Source organism: Sinocyclocheilus rhinocerous, unplaced genomic scaffold (assembly GCF_001515625.1).
Source record: "Sinocyclocheilus rhinocerous isolate Xijiao unplaced genomic scaffold, SAMN03320098_v1.1 scaffold778, whole genome shotgun sequence".
NCBI classification, from domain to species: Eukaryota; Metazoa; Chordata; class Actinopteri; order Cypriniformes; family Cyprinidae; genus Sinocyclocheilus; species Sinocyclocheilus rhinocerous.
The window spans coordinates 820,536-843,573 of NW_015650332.1; the positions used below are offsets into that span (position 1 = coordinate 820,536).

At 36.5% G+C, this 23,038-nt stretch overlaps 3 protein-coding genes across 3 annotated transcripts in view; all 3 read right to left on the reverse strand.

Annotated features, from left to right (window-relative positions):
- The window catches only part of LOC107711771 (voltage-gated potassium channel subunit beta-1-like), an 85,419-nt gene extending 83,276 nt beyond the window's left edge, over positions 1-2,143 (reverse strand). The window contains exons 1-2 of the transcript XR_001636734.1: positions 2,091-2,143; positions 1,204-1,293 (exon numbers count right to left, since the gene is read on the reverse strand). The gene's annotated coding sequence lies outside the window, so the exon portion shown is untranslated. The remainder of the gene's footprint in view (positions 1-1,203; positions 1,294-2,090) is intronic.
- A 4,041-nt stretch (positions 2,144-6,184) lies between these two features.
- Positions 6,185-14,193, reverse strand: vmn2r1 (vomeronasal 2, receptor 1). Its single transcript, XM_016516820.1, has 6 exons — positions 13,847-14,193; positions 11,535-11,826; positions 9,244-10,053; positions 8,940-9,167; positions 7,919-8,042; positions 6,185-7,833 (listed from the first exon to the last, which is right to left on the reverse strand). Exons 1-6 carry the CDS (start codon positions 14,131-14,133, stop codon positions 6,743-6,745), a joined length of 2,832 nt encoding a protein of 943 aa, XP_016372306.1. The 5' UTR covers positions 14,134-14,193; the 3' UTR covers positions 6,185-6,742.
- Positions 14,194-16,478: 2,285 nt separating this feature from the next.
- LOC107711774 (GMP synthase [glutamine-hydrolyzing]-like) overlaps positions 16,479-23,038 on the reverse strand; it is a 28,459-nt gene continuing 21,899 nt past the window's right edge. The window contains exons 12-13 of the mRNA XM_016516821.1: positions 18,447-18,619; positions 16,479-18,367 (exon numbers count right to left, since the gene is read on the reverse strand). Coding sequence (XP_016372307.1) covers positions 18,266-18,367; positions 18,447-18,619 — 275 coding nt within the window. The 3' untranslated portion in view covers positions 16,479-18,265. The remainder of the gene's footprint in view (positions 18,368-18,446; positions 18,620-23,038) is intronic.

The window sequence follows — 23,038 nt, forward strand, 5'->3', positions numbered from 1 at the left end:
ATTCGGCCAATCACAATGCACTGGATAGCTGGCCAATCAGAGCACACCTCGCTTTTCAGAACGATGAGCTTTGTAAAAATCGACGCGTTTCATAAAGGCGGGGCATAGAGGAGAAACAATAATGTACAGTATGTGGAAAATAATGTGTTTTTTGAACCTTAAACCGCATAAACACATTTCATTACACCAAATACACAAAATAATGTTATTTTTAGCAACATCATATGACCCCTTTAACGCGTTAAATTACCAGCCCTAATAGAAAAGTTTAACAACACACAATAATATCTAAAGACGTAAACTAGGCTACTCCCTGTCTCAGTTTTCAGTTTTAAGTTCAAAATATATGCTATTTTACATGATTCATGTAATTCATAATTGAATTTAATGAGAAAAGAAACATTAACATAGACATTTTCAGCATATTAGGCCATATTTTAAAACATATCACAGAGATGTCTATTTTACGTCTGCATTTCCATCTGCATATTTTTTTTAGTGTTTGCTCATCTGCAGTAGTCTATAGGATGTTTCCTATCAGATGTCAAATAGACGTTTATTAGATGTCTTTAAGATGATAATGATTTAGAATGTATGTAAAAATGACATCTTACAGACGTCTTTCAGATGTTTGTACAAAGCAGATGCTTTCCAGATCAAGCGATCTTTAACAGACATCTTGTAGATGTATGTGTGCTATATATATATATATATATATGTATATGTGTGTGTGTATAGCATATATATATATAGCATATATAAAAAAATTTACAATAGAACATTTTTTTTTTTACTGTTTTTGGCTTGTAAGTCAAAATGTGATTCAAAAACTGATGCTATAGAATAAGATCATAAAGTTATTATGTGCGCTTCGCCAGTTTTTCTTTTTCATGTTTATATTTCCATTTATAATGCTGTCATTGTGTTCTACAGCCTCAGTACTTCAATATTATGTGTAACTGCTTAACGTAAAAGTATTTGTTCTTTCAGTTTCTCTCAAAGAGAGAGGAAGGAGTGAAATGACTGCCATTCGGCTGTCAAATCACATCACTTCATCAAAAACAATGAATGAAGAGGAAGAGAATACATACGAATGCATAATAAAATACTTGATTGGATTCAAAATCAACACTATGAGAGTTCACTCATTATTCAATTTATTTGTTAGATCTGATCATGATTCATTGAAAGGCTTTTTCTCACCTGTAGGGCACTTTTGAACTTCTGCGCCATCTGTCACTGTCATCTGTCATATCTCGTTCTGCCTCCATTTTATCTTGATATTTAGCCCACCTGAAAAACATTTAATATACAACACTTGAGCAGACTGTTAATGGAGGTCTCTCAGAACCTCTCAGCAGTTTCTGTCATCATAGAACAACACAAACTACTATGTTTAACTGCCCAGCCAACAATCTGTTGATGATGATTATCTGCTTGGTAAATAATGTGTCTTTGAGTGGTGTGCTTTTTTAAACTCTGATTCATTCCCACTCTGTCAGTTGACTTGAGCTTGATGGATGATTATTTAATTTATTTTAACAGTCATCACAAAGTAAAGCTAAGGTGCCCTTGAGATTAGCTATTTTTTATTTTTAGTGAACATCAGCTACAAAATAACATGCATATCTTAAGTTTTCTCCAAAAAAAAAAAAAAAAAAAAAAAAGGGTTTAGTATTTTGTAAAATTCATTTTTTGAGACTTGTGATGTGTACATTAGTGGAGAAAATTTTTTTTTATTTTAAGACCACCAAACACACACCTCAACCTCTGTGCTTTGACCTTCTTTGGAGGGTTCAAACCATCCTGAACACTCTTACAACTCTTAACCTTTACATATATATTTTTGACTCCAAGTTCATATATCATAAACACCCCCCCGCCCGCAGAGTATTCAGTAATCTGACATGTTGGAGTAGAAACCCCACAGATTCACCGTGAACCGAAGGGCAACCCTTGACACGAATCCCACCCTCCAAAATAGTAGCAAGCGCATGCATCCTAACACCTCCCGTCGGATTGCATCCATTATTAATCTCACCCCTTTAATGAGTTGTTCACAAAGACCTGATGAATTATTAAAATCATACCTTGACAGGTCAGTCGGTTTGCGTTTATCAGTGCTCAGTGTTTTCAGTGGTCAGTCCAGAGTTGAATGGCCACTTGGCCTTTCTGCCAAGACCATATTCAAGTATTTTGTTTACACCACAGCCACAGTTACCAGGCACACACACACATATAGACTACAAAGGTCTTCCTCAGGCACTCTGGGCTATTCCTCACTGAGGGTGTGTTGTTACACATCCAATTATAGAAAATATCATCACTCCACAAGGCATCTAGAGTGGCAAGGGGCATTAAGTGAACCATGCACACACATTCTGTCTCACACACCTCGTTAATATTGTTCATCTTTAGGATGCACAAACTTTGGTTTTATTTAAGAAGATATAGTGGGGTTCAAAAGTCTAAGACCACTATATAGCATAGAGTGGGGGAAAATGCCCCCCCTTCCTTAAGGATTGTGTAATTTTTTTCTGTGAAACAAAAGTTAAATGTGTTAGAAAAGTTGTCATAGTTTTAGTGACAATGACATAAATTATAAACCAAGTATGAAAAATGTCCAGAGTTTTCAAGTTATTAGATTTTTATTAAAAATTTAATTTCTACCAGGTGGGGTAAAATGCCCCCCAGTCTAACAAAGCAATTTGCTTTACAGCAAAATCAGAGTACATGTAGTTTTAGCTTGAAATTTAAAAAGAATATAATCAATAATTATGAATTATAGCCTATTTGAAAAATGTTGTTAGCTGATGCTAACTGGCTTGCTAACTAGCTAACTGATGCTAACTTGAGGTACTTTTTAAATATAAAGTTCAAATATTTTTATTCAACTAACTAGCTAGAATACATTTGATGGAAAAACAAAGGATTTGATGATCAAAACATAGTAACTACAGCAATTAAGCCATGTTCATTGGGGGCGTTTTACCCCACCTGGCTGGGGGGCATTTTACCCCACAGACTATGTTTGAGAAAAAAAATCTGTCATTCTGAAAATATAATTATTTTTTTCTTAAATAACACATGATCCCTATCTACAGGCCCAACTGTTCTCATATCATATAGACCTGTGATGTTCTACAAAACAATAAGCTTTAAAATACTCTTTTCTTACTGCCGAAAATTAGATCATTTACTGTAAAATTTGTTTTCTCTCAGATACATCACCAGTGTAAGCTTCATGGTGAATACTTCTACATCACTTGTCAAAGTAGTCCATAGTTACAATAAAAATGTATCTTGACATTAAATTACTTTTTTTTCCACATAAATCTACACCCCACTCACAATAAGGACAAAGCAAAAAACGGATTTATCACAACTTTCCAAATTTATTAAAAAGGAAACACTGAAAAAATGACATTGCACACAAGGGCAAGTCTTCATACCCTTAACTCAAAACTTAGTTTTTAGCACTTTGGCAACAATTACAGCCTCAGGTCTTTTGGGGTATGATGCAACAAGCTTTGCACATCTGCATTTGGGGTTTTTTGCAATTCTTCTCTTTAGATCATCTCAAGCTCTGTCAGGTTAGCTGGGGACCATCGGTGGACAGCCATTTTTCTCCAAAGATGTCTGATTGTTTCCAAGTCCCAGCTCTGGCTGGGCCACTCGAGGACGTTCATAGAGTCATCCCTAAGCCACTGCTGTATTGTTTTGGCTGTGTGCATAGGGTGATTGTCATGTTGGAAGGTGAACTTTCAGCCCAGTCTGAGGTTCTGAGCGCTCTGAGCGAACCAGGTTTTCATTAAGGATATCTCTGTATTTAGCTGCTTTCAGCTTTCCGTCTTCTCTGATCACAGTCCCTGCTGCTGAAAAACACCCCCACTGCATGATGCTGCCGCCAACATGCTTCACCGTTGGGTTGGTATTATGCAGAAGATAAGCGGTGCTTGGTTTCCCTCAGACATGAATAAGGAATTGAGGTTCATCAGACCAGATAATCTTATTTTTTTCATAGTCAAGAGTTATTTAGGTGTATTTTTGTCAATTCCAATCAGGGTTTCATGTATCTTTACTGAGAAGCTTGAGTTTGGTCACTTTGCCATCAAGCCCAGATTGGTGGAGTGTCGCAGTGATGTTTGTCCTTCTGTACGTTTCTCCCATCTCCATATAAGATCATGGAGCTCAACCAGAGTGACCATCAGTGTCTGGGCCACCTCTCTAACAAAGACCCTTCTCCTTCTATTGCTCAGTTTGGCCAGGAGGCTAGATCTAGGAAGAGTCCTGATTGTTTCAAACTTCATCCATTAAGGATTATGGAGGCCAAATGCTCCTGTGAACCTTCCACACAGCAGAATTTTTTTTTTGTAGTCTTCACCAGATCTGTCTCAACACAATCCTGTCTCTCAGCTCTGCAGGCCATTCCTTTGACCTCATGGCTTAGTTTTTGCTCTGACATCCATTTCAGCTGTTAAACTTTATATAGACAGGTGTGTGTGCCTTTCCAAATCATGTCCAATCAACTGAATACGCCACAGGTTAACTCCAGTCGGATTATAGAAACATCTCAAAGAAGATACAGTTGAAACTGGAATGCTCCTGATCTACATTTTAAGTGTCAAAGCAAAGGGTATGAAGACTTGTGCAATGTCATTTTTTCAGTGTTTCCTTTTTTAGGAAGAGTCCTGATTGTTTCAAATTTCATCCATTAAGGATTATGGAGGCCAAATGCTCCTGTGAACCTTCCACACAGCAGAATTTTTTTTTTGTAGTCTTCACCAGATCTGTCTCAACACAATCCTGTCTCTCAGCTCTGCAGGCCATTCCTTTGATGACTTAGTTTTTGCTCTGACATCCCTTTCAGCTGTTAAACTTTATATAGACAGGTGTGTGTGCCTTTCCAAATCATGTCCAATCAACTGAATTTGCCACAGGTTTAACGCCATCGGATACCAGGTTAACTCCAGTCGGATTATAGAAACATCTCAAAGAAGATACAGTTGAAACTGGAATGCTCCTGATCTACATTTTAAGTGTCAAAGCAAAGGGTATGAAGACTTGTGCAATGTCATTTTTTTCAGTGTTTCCTTTTTAATAAATTTGCAAAGTTGTGATAAATCTGGTTTTTGCTTTGTCATTATGGTGAGTGGGGTGTAGATTTATGGGGGAGGAAAAAGTAATTAAAGCAGTTTAAGGTAATACCGCAACATAACAAAATGTGAAAAAAAATGAAGGGGTATGAAGACTTTCTATAGGCACTGTATATATATATATATATATATACATACTGGGAACTGTTAAGAGTCTGTGGGGGTTTCAATCACCAAATTATTAAATATTAAAAATAAAGCATAATGAAACAGGACATAGGTAGTTTCTTGTAACTTTTATTTTATGAATAAGATAAAGCAAAGAGACAAAGCAATACACATGTTTTTATTAGTACTGTTTAAGAGCCTCAGTAGAGTCCTGTTCAGAATTGGGTACCTCTAAACAGTTCACATTAGATGCAATTTGTGTATGAATCCATGATGCCTCCCACATATGTCTAAAACTCATGCAGTCTAATCTATTTTTAAATCCACAAATAAATTAACATCATAGTTTACAGAATCTTCACAAAAATATACTTCATTGTTGTTTAGCAAAACTATTGCAATAATTCTTTTATTTAACAACTGAGAACAAATAGAACCGTTTTATTTATTGTGTCATTTCCAGTGGAAAGAGATCTGTTTATGGACCTTCAACGCTTCCACCTGCTGTCAGACATCAGAATTACATTTACCTCTTTATTTTTCATCCTTTTAAGACTAAAATTTGCTTCTGAAAAGATTTGTTTGATATTTTATGATGTAGTGCAGGTTTTTCTTGTAATTTGAACAACTAAGCTACAGTCATACCTGTACAAACATCCCTGAGCACAAATTCCTGCTCATTTAAAGGGGTTGTATCATTTTCTTGTTCCCTTCTCTTTATTTGTTTCTATTTTTCTAATTTATAGTGTATTTGTTGTTTAAACTACCAAAAATAAAATTACAGAAAAAACAATCAATTGTTCCTTGATCATTTGAAATTAAATGCATGTAGTATGAAAACATAATGTAACTATGCAAAAAAAAAAAAGTATTTATTGGGTTTAACATGGATTAATTTATTCTTTATTAGTGTTGCACCTTTCGTCTAAAGTTGGATATTTAGATTTTTTTTTTCTTTCTTTTTTTTGGTCTGCTCTTTTAACTTTTTATGGTTTAATTTTTTGAAACCAAGCTCCATAAATTAGCCTTCGCAGCATTCTGATGTAAGATGAATACATTGGAATGCAGCAGTTAAAAATTATTTCGGACTTGTCAGCAAACCCACAGTTAGATATTAAAAGTGCTGCAAGCAATGTACCTAATTTCACATGCAAAGAGTTTACATGCAAGTTTTAAAGGTAAAACAGAAAAAAAGACACTCTGCTAGGGGTAATAGATAATGAAATATGGTCATAAAAACTATGATTATAATCATGATAATTTAAATGTAAAATTATGAAAAAAAGTTATTATAAGTAGACATCATGGGGGAAAAAATTAGTAAAAAATTATGATACGACCCCCTTAAAGCCATTCACTGTTATTCCTATTATGTTTTAGATCTGACATCTGGCTAAATTTATATCAAAGATCCTTGAAATATGGCAAAGTCCAATATAATAAGACTTCTACATTCACAGTGACACAGTAGACTGGCTTCAGTCATCTAGAGACACAGTGGATACGGTGGTTCCATTAGCGTTAGCGGAGCTGCTGGTGGTGGCGAGCGATGCGGAGCTTCCGCTGGCGGCAGTGTCACGTGATTTGGCTCGGGTTATCATCAGTTCCTCTTTGTTCCTCTCTGGTTTGATAAGCAGCACATAGCACTTGGGGATGAAGACGCATGCGAGCAGACCGAAGCTGGAAGCCAAGATGGCGAAGATTTGCACCGCCACCATGAATTTCCCCCGCGTGCTCAGGTAGGCGGGCACGAAGGAGATCCAAATGATGAAAAACACCAGCATGCCGAAGGTCACGCTCTTGCCCTCGTTGAAGTGGTCTTCCAACTTTCGTGCCACAAAAGCAAAAGAGAACGTCAGCACAGCCAAAAGAATGTCATACGCAAAGATGGAGCAGATGAAGATGATGTTTCCAGGGTCGCACTCCAGGATGATCTTGATGTTCTGGGCGGCTGTGTTCTTCACAGGGTGTGGAGGCATCAGAATCAGCCACACGGTGCAACCCACCGCTTGGATCAGGGTGCACACTATCATTATCGCCCTCTGGTGCCTGGGATGTATGGGGTCTATATCATTCTTCTGAGGAATAGCTGGAGCGATGACGGCAGTGTCGGGACTCTGCTCAGATGCCGCTGCTGCTGCTTTGGCTGCCTTCATAGCAGCTTTGACGGCTTTTACGGCTCTGGCTCTCAGCATGAGCAGAGCAGATTTGCCCATTAGTGAGGAGAGGACCAGAGCAAAGCCTACGGCCAAAGCCACCTGGCTGGTCATGCAAGACCACATCTGAGGCTCACCAAGGAACACAATGGAGCACAGGAAGGTTATCACTAAACCCAGCAGCAGGGAGAAGCTAAGCAGTGGGTCGTTGACATTCACCAAAGGTGTGTTAAGGTGCATCAATAAGATAATCGCAACTGCAATAGTTGCTAAAGCCCCAAAAGCAGCAATGGCGATCAGTGTGATCCCAAGAGGTTCAGTGAAGTCCAGGAATTCAATGGTCTTTGGCACACACGTATCGTGATTGGCATTGGACCAGTAGTCTTCATCGCACTGGATACAGCCTCGTGCATCTGTTGGAAGTGTATGAGTTGTTGAAATTGACTAAATGGTCAGTTAAAAATAACCAATGAAAAAAAATGTCATTTTTCCCACGACCTGTTGTGTTAGAGATCTCGCCATCTGCGCAGGGGATGCAGTCAAAGCAGCAGACTGGTTCTCCCTGGCGGATACCCATCCTGGTGCCGGGCTGGCATCGATCACTGCACACAGATCGTGGTGTCTGTAACACAAGCAGTACAGTAGAGAAACAAAAACATTTTTCTTCAGTTTTTAATCTATAAGATTCCACATGCAATAATACTGAATATAATTATGATCAAATATTTATTAAATATAAACTACATTAAATGTACTCGATAAATGGATATGAAATATTTATCAAATATATATTAAATATTAAGAGTAGATTAAATATTTAATGTTTTAATCAACATATAGATATTTGTTAAACATATATATTGTATATATTAATACAGTAGGGAAACACAACTTTTTTTTTTCTTCAGTTTTTAATCTATAAGATTCCGCATGCAAGAATGACAAACTATTTTACTAAATATAAATATGATCAAATATTTATTAAATATAAACTAAATTAAATGCAATCGATAAATAGATATGAAATATTTATGAAATATATATGAAATATTGAATGTTTAATCAACAGAGATATTTGTCAAACATTTATTAAATATTAAATATTAAATTCTGTATTCTCTCACACTTTCTCTCTATATAATAGTATATTAAATAATGTAATTGATAGATAGTCATGAAATATTTATAAAATATACCTTGATAGATAGATAGATATTATAGCATGTAATACTTATTAAATATTTATTCAATATAGAATGTAGATAGATATGAAATATGTATTAAATATATAAAATGTTATATAATACAAAAGATAGAAAACATTAAATGCTGTTATGAATAGATGGATTTTGCATATTTATTCAATATATATTAAATATTAAATGTTTAAACCGACAGCTTTTATTTAATATTTTAACTAATCAATTTTTCAATTGATTGACAGCCTTATTGTTAATATCTATGCTCTATTTTATGACCATACTAAACTACACAGATCACTTAACATAATATTCCTCACCTCCAGAATATCATTGTTCCATATAATGGAGCCATTATTGATGATCAACCTCTCCTCAGGGGGTGCTGTGCTGTTGTAGTAACCAATGTGGGTATATGTAATCCCTCCTTCCGATTCACTCTGCCAATTTAAGATTTCATAAAAGCCATCTACGTCACCATTATTGAAGTATATCTCCTCTCCGGTGTGAGGAACAGTGTAGCGGAGATTTTTCAAGTAGTACATCAGCTAAAAGGAAAACACATAATAGTTATAAATGAGATGACAAAATAAAAAAATTAAAAACTGTCAATGTGTGTTGTACCTGCCAAGGCTCAAATTTGGTAATGTCAGCACATGTGTTATTCTCAAATGGGCCACTGTGGGGTTTACAGTCCTCTAGGTTATGGAGGGCATGTGCCACGGCATATACAGCCTTATACACGTTATATGTAATCCTCAACTGCGACACGTCCGTGAAGGTATTATTTAACTTCTCCAGCATCTCTTCTCTAGTGCATCTCCTCATGCCGCTCAATACCTGCCTATAATTCATAGTACAGTTGAAGACTATTCCCCAAAACTCTTCTGTCAGACTGTCATTATATGGAGTAACGCTCAGCAGATGCTCTTTCAGGCCGGGTATATCTGCACGCTTGACCGCAAACCCTATTGTACCTCCCAGGACAGGCAGGATGTCGGGGTGGCGGGAGATGGCGGCTGACGTGACCCAGGCCTCGCTGGCGATCCAGGTGCGGTTGGTGACGTTGTTGCGCAGCAGTTCCCCCACAAGGGGGCTCAGATCCACGTCGGAGGAGAACACCACGATGATCTTAGCCGTGGAATCCAGCACCGTCTGCACGATGCGCTCGATGGCTTCTGGGTTCCTGATCTTGGGGAGGGTTTCGGAGAAGGATATGCAAACTCCCGCCTCCTCCACCACCTCCTTGAACCTCTTGATGCCGTATTTCCCGTAATCGTCCTCAGCCGCGATGGTACCCACCCAGGTCCAGCCAAAATGAAGCACTAGTTTGGCCATGGCGACAGATTGGTGCTCGTCGCTAGGGATGGTGCGGAGGAAGGTGGGGTACTGAAACCTGCTTTCGAGAACGGAGCATGAGGATGCATAGCTCATCTAGGAGAGTGGAAAAACAAATTCAGCGCAGTTTAAATGCTCAGAGATGTATTTGTTGATGGATTTCTGATATTATTAAATAGTAATTAAAAGATGGAATAAATTGAACCTAAAAAAAAGTCAATGGAAAATCTTAAAAGTCTTAAAACAATCTAGTTTAAAACATGCTCCAAGTTCTGAGAAATGTACTCAAGAAAAGTTTAAAATTAATGGCTCTAAAAATGTCACGTGGTATAACCATCAAGTAAAAAGCAGAAAACAAATTGCAGTTTAAATGCTCAGAGATGTATTTGTTGATGGATTTCTGATATTATTAAATAGTAATTAAAAGATGGAACAAATTGAACCTAAAAAAAAGACAAGTCAATGGAAAATCTTAAAAGTCTTAAAACAATCTAGTTTAAAACATGTTCCAAGTTCTGAGAAATGTACTCAAGAAAAGTTTAAAATTAATGGCTCTAAAAATGTCACGTGGTATAACCATCAAGTAAAAAGCAGTAATTTTTTGTGTACACAACCAGTCAAAAGTTTTTGAACAGTAAGATTTTTTATGTTTTTTAAAGAAGTCTCTTCTGCTCACCAAGCCTGCATTTATTTGATCCAAAGTACAGCAAAAACAATAAAATGTTTAATATTTCTACTATTTAAAATAACTGATTTCTATTTGAATATATTTTAAAATGTAATTTATTCCTGTGATTTCAAAGCTGATTTTTTTAGCATCATTACTCCAGTCACATGATCCTTCAGAAATCATTCTAATATGCTGATTTAGTGCTCAGGAAACATTTTTTCCTATTATTAATACTGAAAATCGTTATGCTGCTTACTATTTTTAGTGGAAACTGATACATTCGTTTTTTCATTATACTCTAATGAATAGAAAGGTCAAACAGCATTTATTTGAAATTTGCAACAATGGCTTTACTGTCACTTTTGATTGATTTAATGCATTCATGTTTAATAAAAATATTATTTTATTTAAAAAAAAAAATCTAAAACTTACCCCAAACTTTTGAATGGTATTGTGTATAGATAGATAGATAGATAGATAGATAGTACTATTTACAGTTTTTTAGAAATGTACCACTTTTTACCAATTTACCAAAATACCATTTCCTGTTTTTTTTCATGCTTCCACTTGTTTGTTGCACCACATGACAAAACAAAGAAATAAACATAATTTATAATTAATTTAAATATAATTAATTTAAACATAATAATAATAATAATAATAATATTTTTTAACAAATAACAACAAAAGATTATGCCAAATAACTAAATGAGTTTTTCTTTTCAAAGATTTCCTAAATTGAATGATGCTTTTCTCTTCATTAAGATATCACAACTGTATCACCTTGACATTTTTGTACTTTATGTAAAAATGTATTCAAGTCATGGCTTTCTTTTATAGTAATATATAAGTAATAGATCTAGTAATAGATCCATTGCCCCAAATACAGTGGTAGTTGAAAAGGTACTTGTGGGAAATAGTAGAGGCCGAGTATCCTGGCTGTGGCTATGGACAGATCAGAGCCTCCAGCCCCCACCAAAGCAGAGAGAGGGGGTCCATCCCCGCAGCGGTAGTTGGGCACAGCCTCGTCCTGGCCTGTCAGGAACGTGAGCGTTCCCTCGACAGCTTTGGAAATGGTGAAGCAGGAGTCATAGATGACGTAACCCAGCTCAGTATCAGGTAAGATGTCATTTCTGCTGTTGATCTCATTCAGGGCAAACAGCATGGTCTGAGCCCAGCGGAAAGTACGGAAGTTAAAGCTGAGTGGGAATTCACATGTTAGAATTTGATAGGGTCTCCCAGACATAATTCACTAATAGTGCTAGCTTGTGTTTATTTCAATTTGTTCACTCGGGTTGCATGACTGAAATGTTTATGTTTAATTCAAGTTACAATTTAATTCATTTGCTTTTATATATCTTGCCAAATTGTACTTATGATTTTGTTGAAGTTGCTCTTATTTCTCCTAGAATCTAAATCAGGGCTATTCAATTGGCGGCCCGCCATTCATCTTCATCCGGCCCGAGGGGAGAGTACGCGCAGGTCGCACATTTTTACATATTGTGCCTTTAACATCAATGAATGGCAGCGCTGACAAGCGCTTGTGTAAAGGGGTTATGACATATCCACAACTCTAGTTTAAAGGAGTATAAAGGCAGTGTTGTCCGTCATAACTTCTGTTGAGAAATAGTGCAGACACTGGACGAAGATGATTATCGAATGGAGTCTGAAACCTAAATGACCGTAAAGAGTTGGGAGAAAATCGGATGCGTGTCAGATACGCGTCATGTGCATCAGATTTTAAAGTGGCAGCGCTGCTTTTAAAGTGAAAACTGATGAAGTCTCATTGATGTAAATCACAGAACAAAAGAAAAGAAATCACTCGACTGCTCTAGTCGCTGATTAAGTTTGGTAGCTTGAATAAAGATTAATTTATGCATATACAATTTCTGGTTTATGTGAAGATTGTTTTAAGTTCACTTAAATTAAATGTTAAAAATTATATTTTTTCAGAACCTAGGCCTACTAAATGTTAAAAATAATGGCTTTCAATTGTACTGTAATGTAGAATTGTTATAATTAATGGCTAAAATTGAGGGGGAAATGCATTTAATAGAGACATCAGTAGCAGTATTGCATTGTTATCAAAAATACTGGCCATTGTTAATAATAGGCTACTTAGTAAAAATATGCCATTAAACACATATTTAAAATATACCATCTTTATATTGTTTCTACATTAATTTGGAGGTTCAATGTGAAATTATGACAATATAAATATATTAATATGCAGTTAATTACAATTAATTATAGAATTATATAATTCGTTTTTTTTTCTTTTTTTCTAATCGATTCACAGACAGCACTAATGTTAACCTTTTATATATGTTGGTGATGATAATATTATATATTTTACTGCTGAATATGCATTTAAATTTAATTTCTAGTTTTATAGGCCCCTCAGAAAGAGACCGGGACAGCCACCCACCCCATTGGCCCCCTTCAAAATTTCAGTTCAATAATCCGGTGTTCTGACTATTTGTGCTACCCCTGTCAGATTTTGCTACCTCCCATTAAAACAGATGGTAGCATAATTCGATAGCGAAAAGTGCTACCTATCAATTTTTGCTTCCAGCATGATATCAATAAGGTGCGAGGCTTTATTAACATGTATAACTGCCCCAACCCTAAACCTACCCTTACAGTAGGATAAATACAGTGTTGGTAGCATAATCTGATAGGCAGCATTATTTGTCAGAACACCGGCCCTCAAATAAAACTAATTGAATAGCCCTGATCTAAATCTATTTATACCACGACATGTAATAGCAGCTGTCACCACTAGATGTCTCCAGGCAGGTTGATTAGCACAATAAACTGTACAACAGGTTATTTTCCATTGATGGTGAGTTTATGGAACATAAAAATAGTGGTCTCTCAGGAGGACAAGCTGTAGGCTAATTATTCCTTAGACAACAGTTTGATTCATTTTGCATGACCAATGATTTTGTAATCTTTGCAATTACAAAGTAAAAACGCAATAAACGCAGTAATTAAGACAAATTAAGCATTTGAAATTAAGCCTCTTTTAATTGTAGAAATATATTATTCTAATAACGACAAGCAAGTATGCACGTTTTGTTTGAGTGCACTATTGTGACAGTAGGTTACACATCATAAGATATCGATAGAATAACTTTATTGCCCATTTCAAAAAAATATCACGCAGTTCCTGGCGAGTTTTCGCTTGTATAATAAATATCAAATATAGCTTCTTACCCCTCACAATCAGAGGACTCTGGAGGGATCGTGGTGTTGCTGTCAGTGTCCGTTAGGCGCTGATGAACGGGAAACATACCGCCAATAACCACCGTCTTCTTCTCCACTTCCTTATAACCCATCAGGTTGAATTTGGCCTTAAGTTTGCAGCTCCCCTCAGCAGCGGTGGATTTGTAAAGGTAAGAAACTATACATAAAACCATCAAAAAGCGTCCTTTGGAGCTCAATCCAGTTAAATCCATTTTTAGAGTAGGAACATGTAATAGACACGCTGCTTTGATGTGCATGTGTTTGGAGAGGAACGACAGACACTATGAATTACCAACGCCTGAGTTCCCATGAGCTCTTCTGGGATCTCTGAAGATTGCATAAGACAACTGATCAAAGCTGCTTTCAATGTGGATTCACATCAGGGTCAGAAAACAATCAGGGCTCAAGATATTATGTTACAAAGTGGCAAAATGACTATTTTTATTATTATTATTATTTTCATCATAATAAATTATTTGTCTGTTTAGTAATGAGATTAGTACCACTGCTTAGATGTATTTACTCAGAGGTACATTATGATGAATCATGTAACTGTTATAATGCTTTTGATGACAAAAAAAAACAACTTTAAACCAAAATCTAGACATATTCTACTGTTAACTTTTTTTTTTCTTTTTAAAAAAAGAAATTAATACCTTTATTAAGCAATTAAATTGACAATATAAAGACAAGCAGTCAATAAAAAACTTTATTTATTTATTTTATTTTACCAACCCCAAATTTTTGAATGGTATGTAAGAAAAGGACAACATAAATCCAACATTTTGGGAGAAATGTCTTCATATATCATTTTGATATTTTTACGAGCAAATAATTCAAAAACAATACAAATAGATAATTCATTTATTATTTTAAAAATGTATTATAATAAATGCCTTCATATATCATTTTGATATTTTTACGAGCAAATAATTCAGTTATACAATACAGATAATTCATTTATTATTTTAAAACACATATATATATATATATATATATATATATATTGTAGAAATTGCAATTTCTGACACTTCACATTATGTTCTCAGTTATCAAAGTCATTGTAGAATGTTCTACATGGATGTGCATGGACAAATTTATACAAAATATAGGCAACCATATATTTTGTTTGTCTTTGTCTCACAACATGCCAGAGAACTTGAAGTTTGTGGTCCATGTATTTTATGTTTACTGCATTATTAATATTTGTTCTCTCTCTCAATTCAATTCAATTTCTCTCTTGCTCTCTCTCTCTCTCTCTCTGTAGACTTAGTTTGTCTCTAAAGATCTCTCCAAGTGAAACAGTAAAAAAAAAATGTTTTTAATGTTTTTCAGACATTAAAAACATTTTAATTAAAGAATGACTGGGACATTTACTGTAGAGACAGATGAAGATGATGGGGTGAACAGCGCAGCTCCACCATGGGGTTTGATTTAATTGTGATCGGCATGCTGCAGCTTGTTCGGTGACAGCACTGGTGCTTGAACCTCCCCTGCTGTTTAGCTCTGTAATAGTCTTGATACTGTATCTTTCCTTTCCTTTGGGATCTTGCTGTTTGTGGATGTGCTTGTCACTACATGTCCTTCAATCAGAACAGCGACACACACCTGAACCCTCTTCCCAGGTGAAAGGGAGAAACACACACAAGCACACTGAGTTCACAAACAACAGCCTGTCACGTTACACAATATCTGCTCCTAACGCTTCGATGAAACATCACTAGTCATTAGTTTAACTCCTAACAAGTTTTAACTGTCCATTTTAGCTGAACATATTGTGTTGACACAGAGGAGGACCTTTGACATGTACATGACAATTGTAATAAAAATGTGTTCAAAAACAGCTGAAGAATGTATGCAAAATGTCTGGATTAAGAAATATTTGAGTATACATTGTGGGCTGCAATAGTAACTTGGTCCACTAGTGGGCGCATTTGCCTTATTTTTTATTGATAAACACCTTATTTGCCACACATAAACAGACAGCAATTTACCAGATTGTCTTAATGACAGAGTCCTGATATAATTCCACAAACCCCATGTGAAAGTGGATAAACAAGTCATCTACAACAGTTGTGTTATTGTTATCTAAAACTATTAAAACTTGTGTTCATTAATTGAAGCAAAGCTAAAATAAAAATTATATAAAATCGTAAACATTTAAAGAATTGGCAGCTGAAATGTATAAGTTGATGTACTAAAATTACTAAAACTGAAATAATTCTAAATGAAAATATTAGATAAATACAAATTAAAAACAACATAAAAAATAAAACTTACACAAAAATATATGAATGAATAATACAATAGTATATATATATAAACGAACTAATTCCTAGTTGCTTGGGGGAAAATGTGGAAATTAATTTTGCACTTTTCCCCCCTTATGAAATATCGCATATGGTTATGCAAGGATTTATCAGAACGTTACTCGTGTCTCTTACTCAGTAATATCACTCATTTCTTTCACATGCATGCATATACTCACTTTGCACAAAAAGTATACTTATATTTTATAGTATTAGGTATTTTAACCGTTTTATTAACTACACTAGAAGTGTGAACCAAATGCAAATTATATATAATTCATCAGTGACAGATCTTGTGATGAGAGAAATCGGAACACGGAGTTCTTTATTAAAGCTCAGTTTGCATTATACAAATATCAGTTTCAAACTGCATGCGGTGGCTTGGTCTGAGGCACAATACTAAGGTAAAACAGCATTGTTCAGGTTTAAACAAAAAAAAAAAAATGGGGAAAAAAAAGAAGGGGGTGGGGGAATCAACATAGAATTGCATAAATTAAACTGAATATCATATAATATCGCAGTTTACCCACTAGGAATTTAAACGTGTTAGTTGAATTCTTAATAGACAAGAAAAATATACACACGATAAAGGAGACACTGAGAAAAAGACATTAAGAACAGGATTTGCAATTAAGACAAGGAAGTTCATCTTGCATTGAGTTTTTTGCTATCGTGACAACAGAAAGTTTTGAAATGAAATCTTTGAAGACAATAAATACCAAGCATGTTATTCATATCACAACAATTCTCTACATCATAAATTAGACAGAGGGCTGGACACAGATCTCCATTTGAGCCCAATCAAAGCCCCCTCTCTCTATACATAAGAACACGCTTCTGTTAAAGAGTGGAATATTAATAATAATGAGGCCACACACACAGGAGGACTGACTCAAATATTGACAGTGACAGTGGTCCAAATTCAGTTAAGCCCAACTTAGCTCAAAAGGACTTGGCGTACTTTGTGGGATGATGCCCTTCAGCTTGTGTCCTGTCAATCACCTATTCTTCCTCCCTCTGTAAATCTCCTTTCATTTGCCTTTGGAAACACTATTGCTCTACCTAGAACAAAAAAAATAAAAACCAAGGCCTTTATTGGTGAAAATAAGTACACTGTCGATCTTACCAGCCCAGGCAAACTCAACTATGATGGTGATGTAAAATGCAAACACCAAAAATTACAAACATTTTTCTCACTTCTCACTATTTAAATGTCAATAATCCTTTTCTAGAAAATAATGCAGCATAAAATAAAGTCGCATCCCTGAAAAACAAAGTAACCGAAAGGAAAAAAAGAAAAGAAAACAGGCACAAATTTCAGGAGGCCTCCAGATTAGGAGTCTCCTTCACAGCAAAACCTCTGTGATAAACCAACCCGTCCACAGCGTAAGAGCGGCATTTAGCAAACTGTCTGATCTCATCTGTATTTGGCAAATAAACATCGATTGGTCACGTTTAAGGAGCTACTACTGCTAGTCTTTACCTGCCACTTCCATAGAAGAGTTCAGGCAAGAAATCCAAACCAAAATCAACACTGCACAAACTGAGTTAGTGAAAACAAGTTTATCTTAAAGGCAAAAAGCAGCAACACTTGGAACGTAACCCTTGAACGAGTGGATTTGCTTAAAAAACAGCTTTCTTCGTGCCATGCTGCCCATGGACAGTCAACTGCCCTAAAATGATCTTTGACCTTCAGTGGCTACAACAGAAAGTACGGAGGAGTGACCAGTCACAATGCATTAAACACAGAGAGCTGATAAATTTTTTTTTAAAAAGTCAACGTATCATCATTATTATCATCAGTGATGAGGATAACAACAACACTTATAATACCAATATTACAACCGACCCCAGATAATGAGGCGTAACTGAAGTAGCGTCAGTTAAGCGCCAATCACAGTACAACCTGCCATTGTAGGGAATGTTCCGGTCTCAGTGGGACAATGACAGGGCGGCGTGCCTAAAGGGGGTCGCGGGAGTGGAGAAAAAGGGGTTGGGGGGGAATGTAGCAGTACTGGGAAAGGGGGAGGTAGAAGAGGAGTCGACAAGGATAAATCAGAGGGTACAAAAGTCCACGGTTCTACTCCCATTCTGTGGTTCCCGGTGGCTTGGACGTCAGGTCATACATCACTCTGGAGATGCCTGGGATTTTCTTGATCTCGTTGACCATCTTGAGAACCACCTGTGGCCAGGGGAGCACGAGTTAGTGTGTGGAAATGACGTAGGGTTTTTATGTGTGGATAGAGGATCTGATCTCTCACCTCTTCAGGGATTTGGTTGTCTGGAGTAGCGGCGATGCCGGTCATGAAGTCGCTGGTGATGAAGGTTCTGATGACGACGCACCGTCTGCAGGACGGCTGCTTCTGCAGCGGGTCACGATCAAAGTGCAGTGGGGTGAGGATGACTGGCATCTGGCTGATCTTACTTGAGTAACCTGGATATCAAGCAAAAATTGATACAAATATATATTTTAATATATGATGTTGACAACTTATCCATTTATTAGGGGTTCAAGCGCATAGCGCTGAAACCCTATTGTAATTGTTAGAATGGCCGAGGATCAGCAATCTCCACGTAAAACTGATCAGGCAGACCAAGTCGTAGAGACTTGAAACTTGGAGGGATGGTAGTACTCACACAGTCTACGACATCACCAAGTCTCACCCCAATTGGCCTGACGGGGGCGCTACAGCGATCAAAAGTACAAATCGCTCATAACTCCTAAACTGTGAGTCACAGCCTTAAGTGTCTTATGAATTAAGTGTCTCTTAAGTGTCTTAAAGGGGTCCTATATACAGTGGGTACGGAAAGTATTCAGACCCCCTTAAATTTTTCACTCTTTGTTATATTGCAGCCATTTGCTAAAATCATTTAAGTTAATTTTTTTTCCTCATTAATGTACACACAGCACCCCATATTGACAGAAAAACACAGAATTGTTGACATCTTTGCAGATCAGCAACATTACAGACTAACTAAAGTTGAAAAAGTGAAAAAGCATAATAGCACCCCTTTAAGAGCTGAATCTGAGGTAAACATGAAAAAAATCATGCAGCTTGGCCACTTGGTGGCACTATAAGACGAAAAAAATACATTTTAAAAATGGCTGTAACTACGCAACCATTTGTCCTATCAACATGATAATCGGAATGCACGGTCTTGGTTCAACGTGCCACAAGTGTCTATAAGGACATTTGTGTATCTCAAAAAACATGACTGATGAAGTTTGAGCACCTATTAGGCAAGCTTAATGAAGGTCGATCGGAACGAAACTCAGTGGGCTTGTTTGACTCCGAGCCCTAAAGGTCTGTGAGAAATTTGAAAGAAATTGGCAACTGGGGGGGTTGGGGTTGCGATATCAAATTTCTCAAGGGCATAAACGATTGTATATTGTGCGGTTTTTCACACAAACACAATATTCGTATAATATGATAGACCTCTTCATTCCAAACAACTTTGCCTTCAGAACCACTGTTTTCAATCAAATCGTTTGTTAAATGACTGAGAAAAAAAAAAAAACTACATTTGTAAACTAGTCCTAGGTTTTTTGCTCTGGAAAAAAAACATTGTTGTACAATTCTCTAGACTCTCTAGGCCAATAATTATATAAAAAAAAAAAATGAAATTTACCCTTTGGGAAGCTATAATGGGGTCACTGAGAAAAGGGGCCTATCCAAATATACCCAAAAGCCTATAAAGTCTAAACGAAAACTCAAAACTTCACGACACCTGGTGAGCACATGCGAAAGGTGATTCTAAACAAGTATGCAAAATTATAGGGAGATTGGACCACAGCTATAACAGTCATAAACATTAAAAATCATCATATTCCTATGGTAAATTACCTGGATTTGCCCAAAATCCTAATTTAAGTAATTGATTTAGGTGGTTACAGGCTTGCTAAATAATATGTAAGGTCTTTTTTCATATGTGCTTAAATGCCTTAAAGCAACACCATGTAACATTTGCTCATGGTTCCCTCATGCGGTTGATAAGCGCAATTGTCTGTTACCAATGTCGTAAATACTGTCGCTGTGTAAGCTTCCACATGGGCAGCGCAATACATGTGAATTTGTTGACTAAGCTGACGGAACCGGGCGAATGCAGAAACCTCATTTGGAAACCATATCCACTGCCCAGGTAAGGTAGCCCGTGTTACACTATGTTCTACAAATGTCATTACATAGTTTTATTTACTGTTACTCCAGAATTGAAAACTACAATGACAAAAATAATGGTATTATTTTAGCCTAGTTTTTTTTTTTTTGCTCGCATAGTTCGTATGTAGCATTGTTCGCAAATGGTGTAATCTGTATAATAGAATAAAATGTTGTTCGCGCAATCATGTAACCATAATGTTCATAATAGGGATGCTCCGATCCGCCTTTTTTCGCCTCTGATACCGATTCCGATACCTAGGGTTCGGTATTGGCCGATACCGCTATCGATACCGATCCGATAACTGAAGTTTTTTCCCCTCATTTAAACAAATGTAGAATTTATATATCTCTGTGTGTGGAACTGATAATAATTCTTTTATTAAAAACATTCATGAATGTATTTATATATAAGTATATACCAGTGGTGGCGAACTCCGGTCCTGGAGAGCCGCAGCCCTGCAGAGTACAGCTCCAACAAGAAAAATGGCACTATCGGAGCCGATACCCGTATGAAAATCGGATCGGCGCATCCCTAGTCCATAATGCCTTATACATCAGATATTGTCATAAGTTTGTAAGGCTGTAAAGTAACAGAGCCTCTTTATTTGAATAACCGTTCAGACGTGAAGTAACGTTAGACTGGGGAATTAGTTTTTGGATCTTGGGTGTCGAAACAAACATGCTACACATGGTTACAGCCAGTGTCCAAAAACTATTCACTATTTTGCTTCCTCCGACAAAACCCTCTTCGGTTTCTTTGCTGGCTCTGCCATGGCATTGGTTTTGAGACTTGCATATTAGATCGTTTCGTCTTATAGTTAGCTGTTGGCTAACTCCACCCAGGTTACGAGTAAAATACTGTATGTGAGGTCTGCCGTAAAGCAGGTCACACTCTTCTGCTGGCAGGGAATGGGCGGGGCTGCGTGTGCCGCCCCGAACGCAAAACTTACAGAGTGTGGTTTTAGCCGCTAGGAGGCTGCTCAGGTAGCAGCAGCAGTAGAATTCATCAGGTTAAGAGTTGTCCTACCACTGAAATAATTCTAGAGACATTATTTTAAGGTAAAAAAAAACTACATAGTGTTGCTTTAAAGCACTTGAACCCTGGTAATCGCTGCTTGCAGCTATATATATTTTTTTATTATTTGAATTGTCATTGTTAATTAACATAACAGTTTCATGGGTGTCACAATACCAGTACAGAAAATAAACATATTTTTAAAAATAAATAAATATTGATATCATGTTAATACTGCACATATGATAATTTCCCAAAACTGTAGTAACATGCTCGCAATGCCGTTGTTTGAAGCACGTTGGTTCAACAATATAGGACTGTCATTAATGACATCACCAACAGGTGGTGGAGTAATGAATTCTGCTAATTAACTAATTCGAGATCTCAGAGATGCTGCTGTAATGAACACGGCACTTGATGACTACCTCACTGTTTTTTGTTCCCTGTCATTTTGCTTAATTTGATGTTTATTTTGTCACAGGTTCCCTCTTACGTCAAACTCCAGGGTTCCCTTAGACACTCAACAACACACACCCAAAAAAAAAGGTAGTGTGGGAGGTTTTTGAATTCCATAAAAATGGTTTTAGGATTATGTCACCCAAAAATGAAAATTGTGTCATCGCTTACTCACTTGTTCCAAACCTATATGAGAACAATTTGAGGGTGAGTAAAATCATTTTTCATTTTTGCATGAACTATCCTGTTAAGGCCCTTTCACACCAAGGATGATATGTATAGAATTAGCTATAAAGTTTAGTTAAGAATTCATTATAAAAGAAACAATATTGTTGGAATCACTTTCAGATTTTTTTTGGTATGGATGCTAATATTGTTGTCTTTATAGTTATCGTTCTTGGTGTGAATGACCTTTAGACATCCCAGTCTACAGAAAGTGCCGATTAACAGAAGGTTGTTGTATTCTTTTTGTACAATTATGGTTACAAACTCTCTCTCTGCCTCATTACACTCACATTTTAAGTATGATTCATTTGCCAAAAACGAAAACAGAAAATCAAGCTAAAAATTAATTTGATAGATAGCATTATTCATTTATTTGTAGGGATGTAACGATGATCCACGAGCCGGTTGAAAATAGATTCAAATATGCGACGATTCAAATCGTTTGAGATGCCAAACAAATCACGATACAATTGGAGTAGGAGTTTATATGTAAACGATGGTGGGGGTCGGTGCCGCGGTGTTGCTGCTTAACGGTATCACCGTCAGCACCGTCTGTCGCGGCAAGCCTAGCACAGACAAAGCCTTAGTTTGTTTATATGAAGAGATTTATTTTATTTGAGCAACTTATTTGATTTGGGGTTTGTTTAGTTCCTTTGCGAAAGTATTCATACCCCTTCTTTTTTTTTTCCACGTTTTATGTTGCTGCCTTATGTTAAACTATTTTATATTACTTTCTTTCCACACCAATCTACACTCCATACACCATAATGGTAAAGCAAAAAAATGGTTTACTGCCTGTAGAGCTCAGAAACAGGTTTGCGTCAAGCCACACATCTGGGGAAGAGTTTCGAAAAAAAAATTATGCTTCATTGAAGGGTAACAGAAGCATGTAGTCTCTGTTACCCTTAATGGAAGAAGTTTGAAACAACCAGGACTTTTCTAAGAGCTTGCCTCCTGGCCAAACTGAGCAACTGATGGAGAAGGGCTTTGGTTAGCA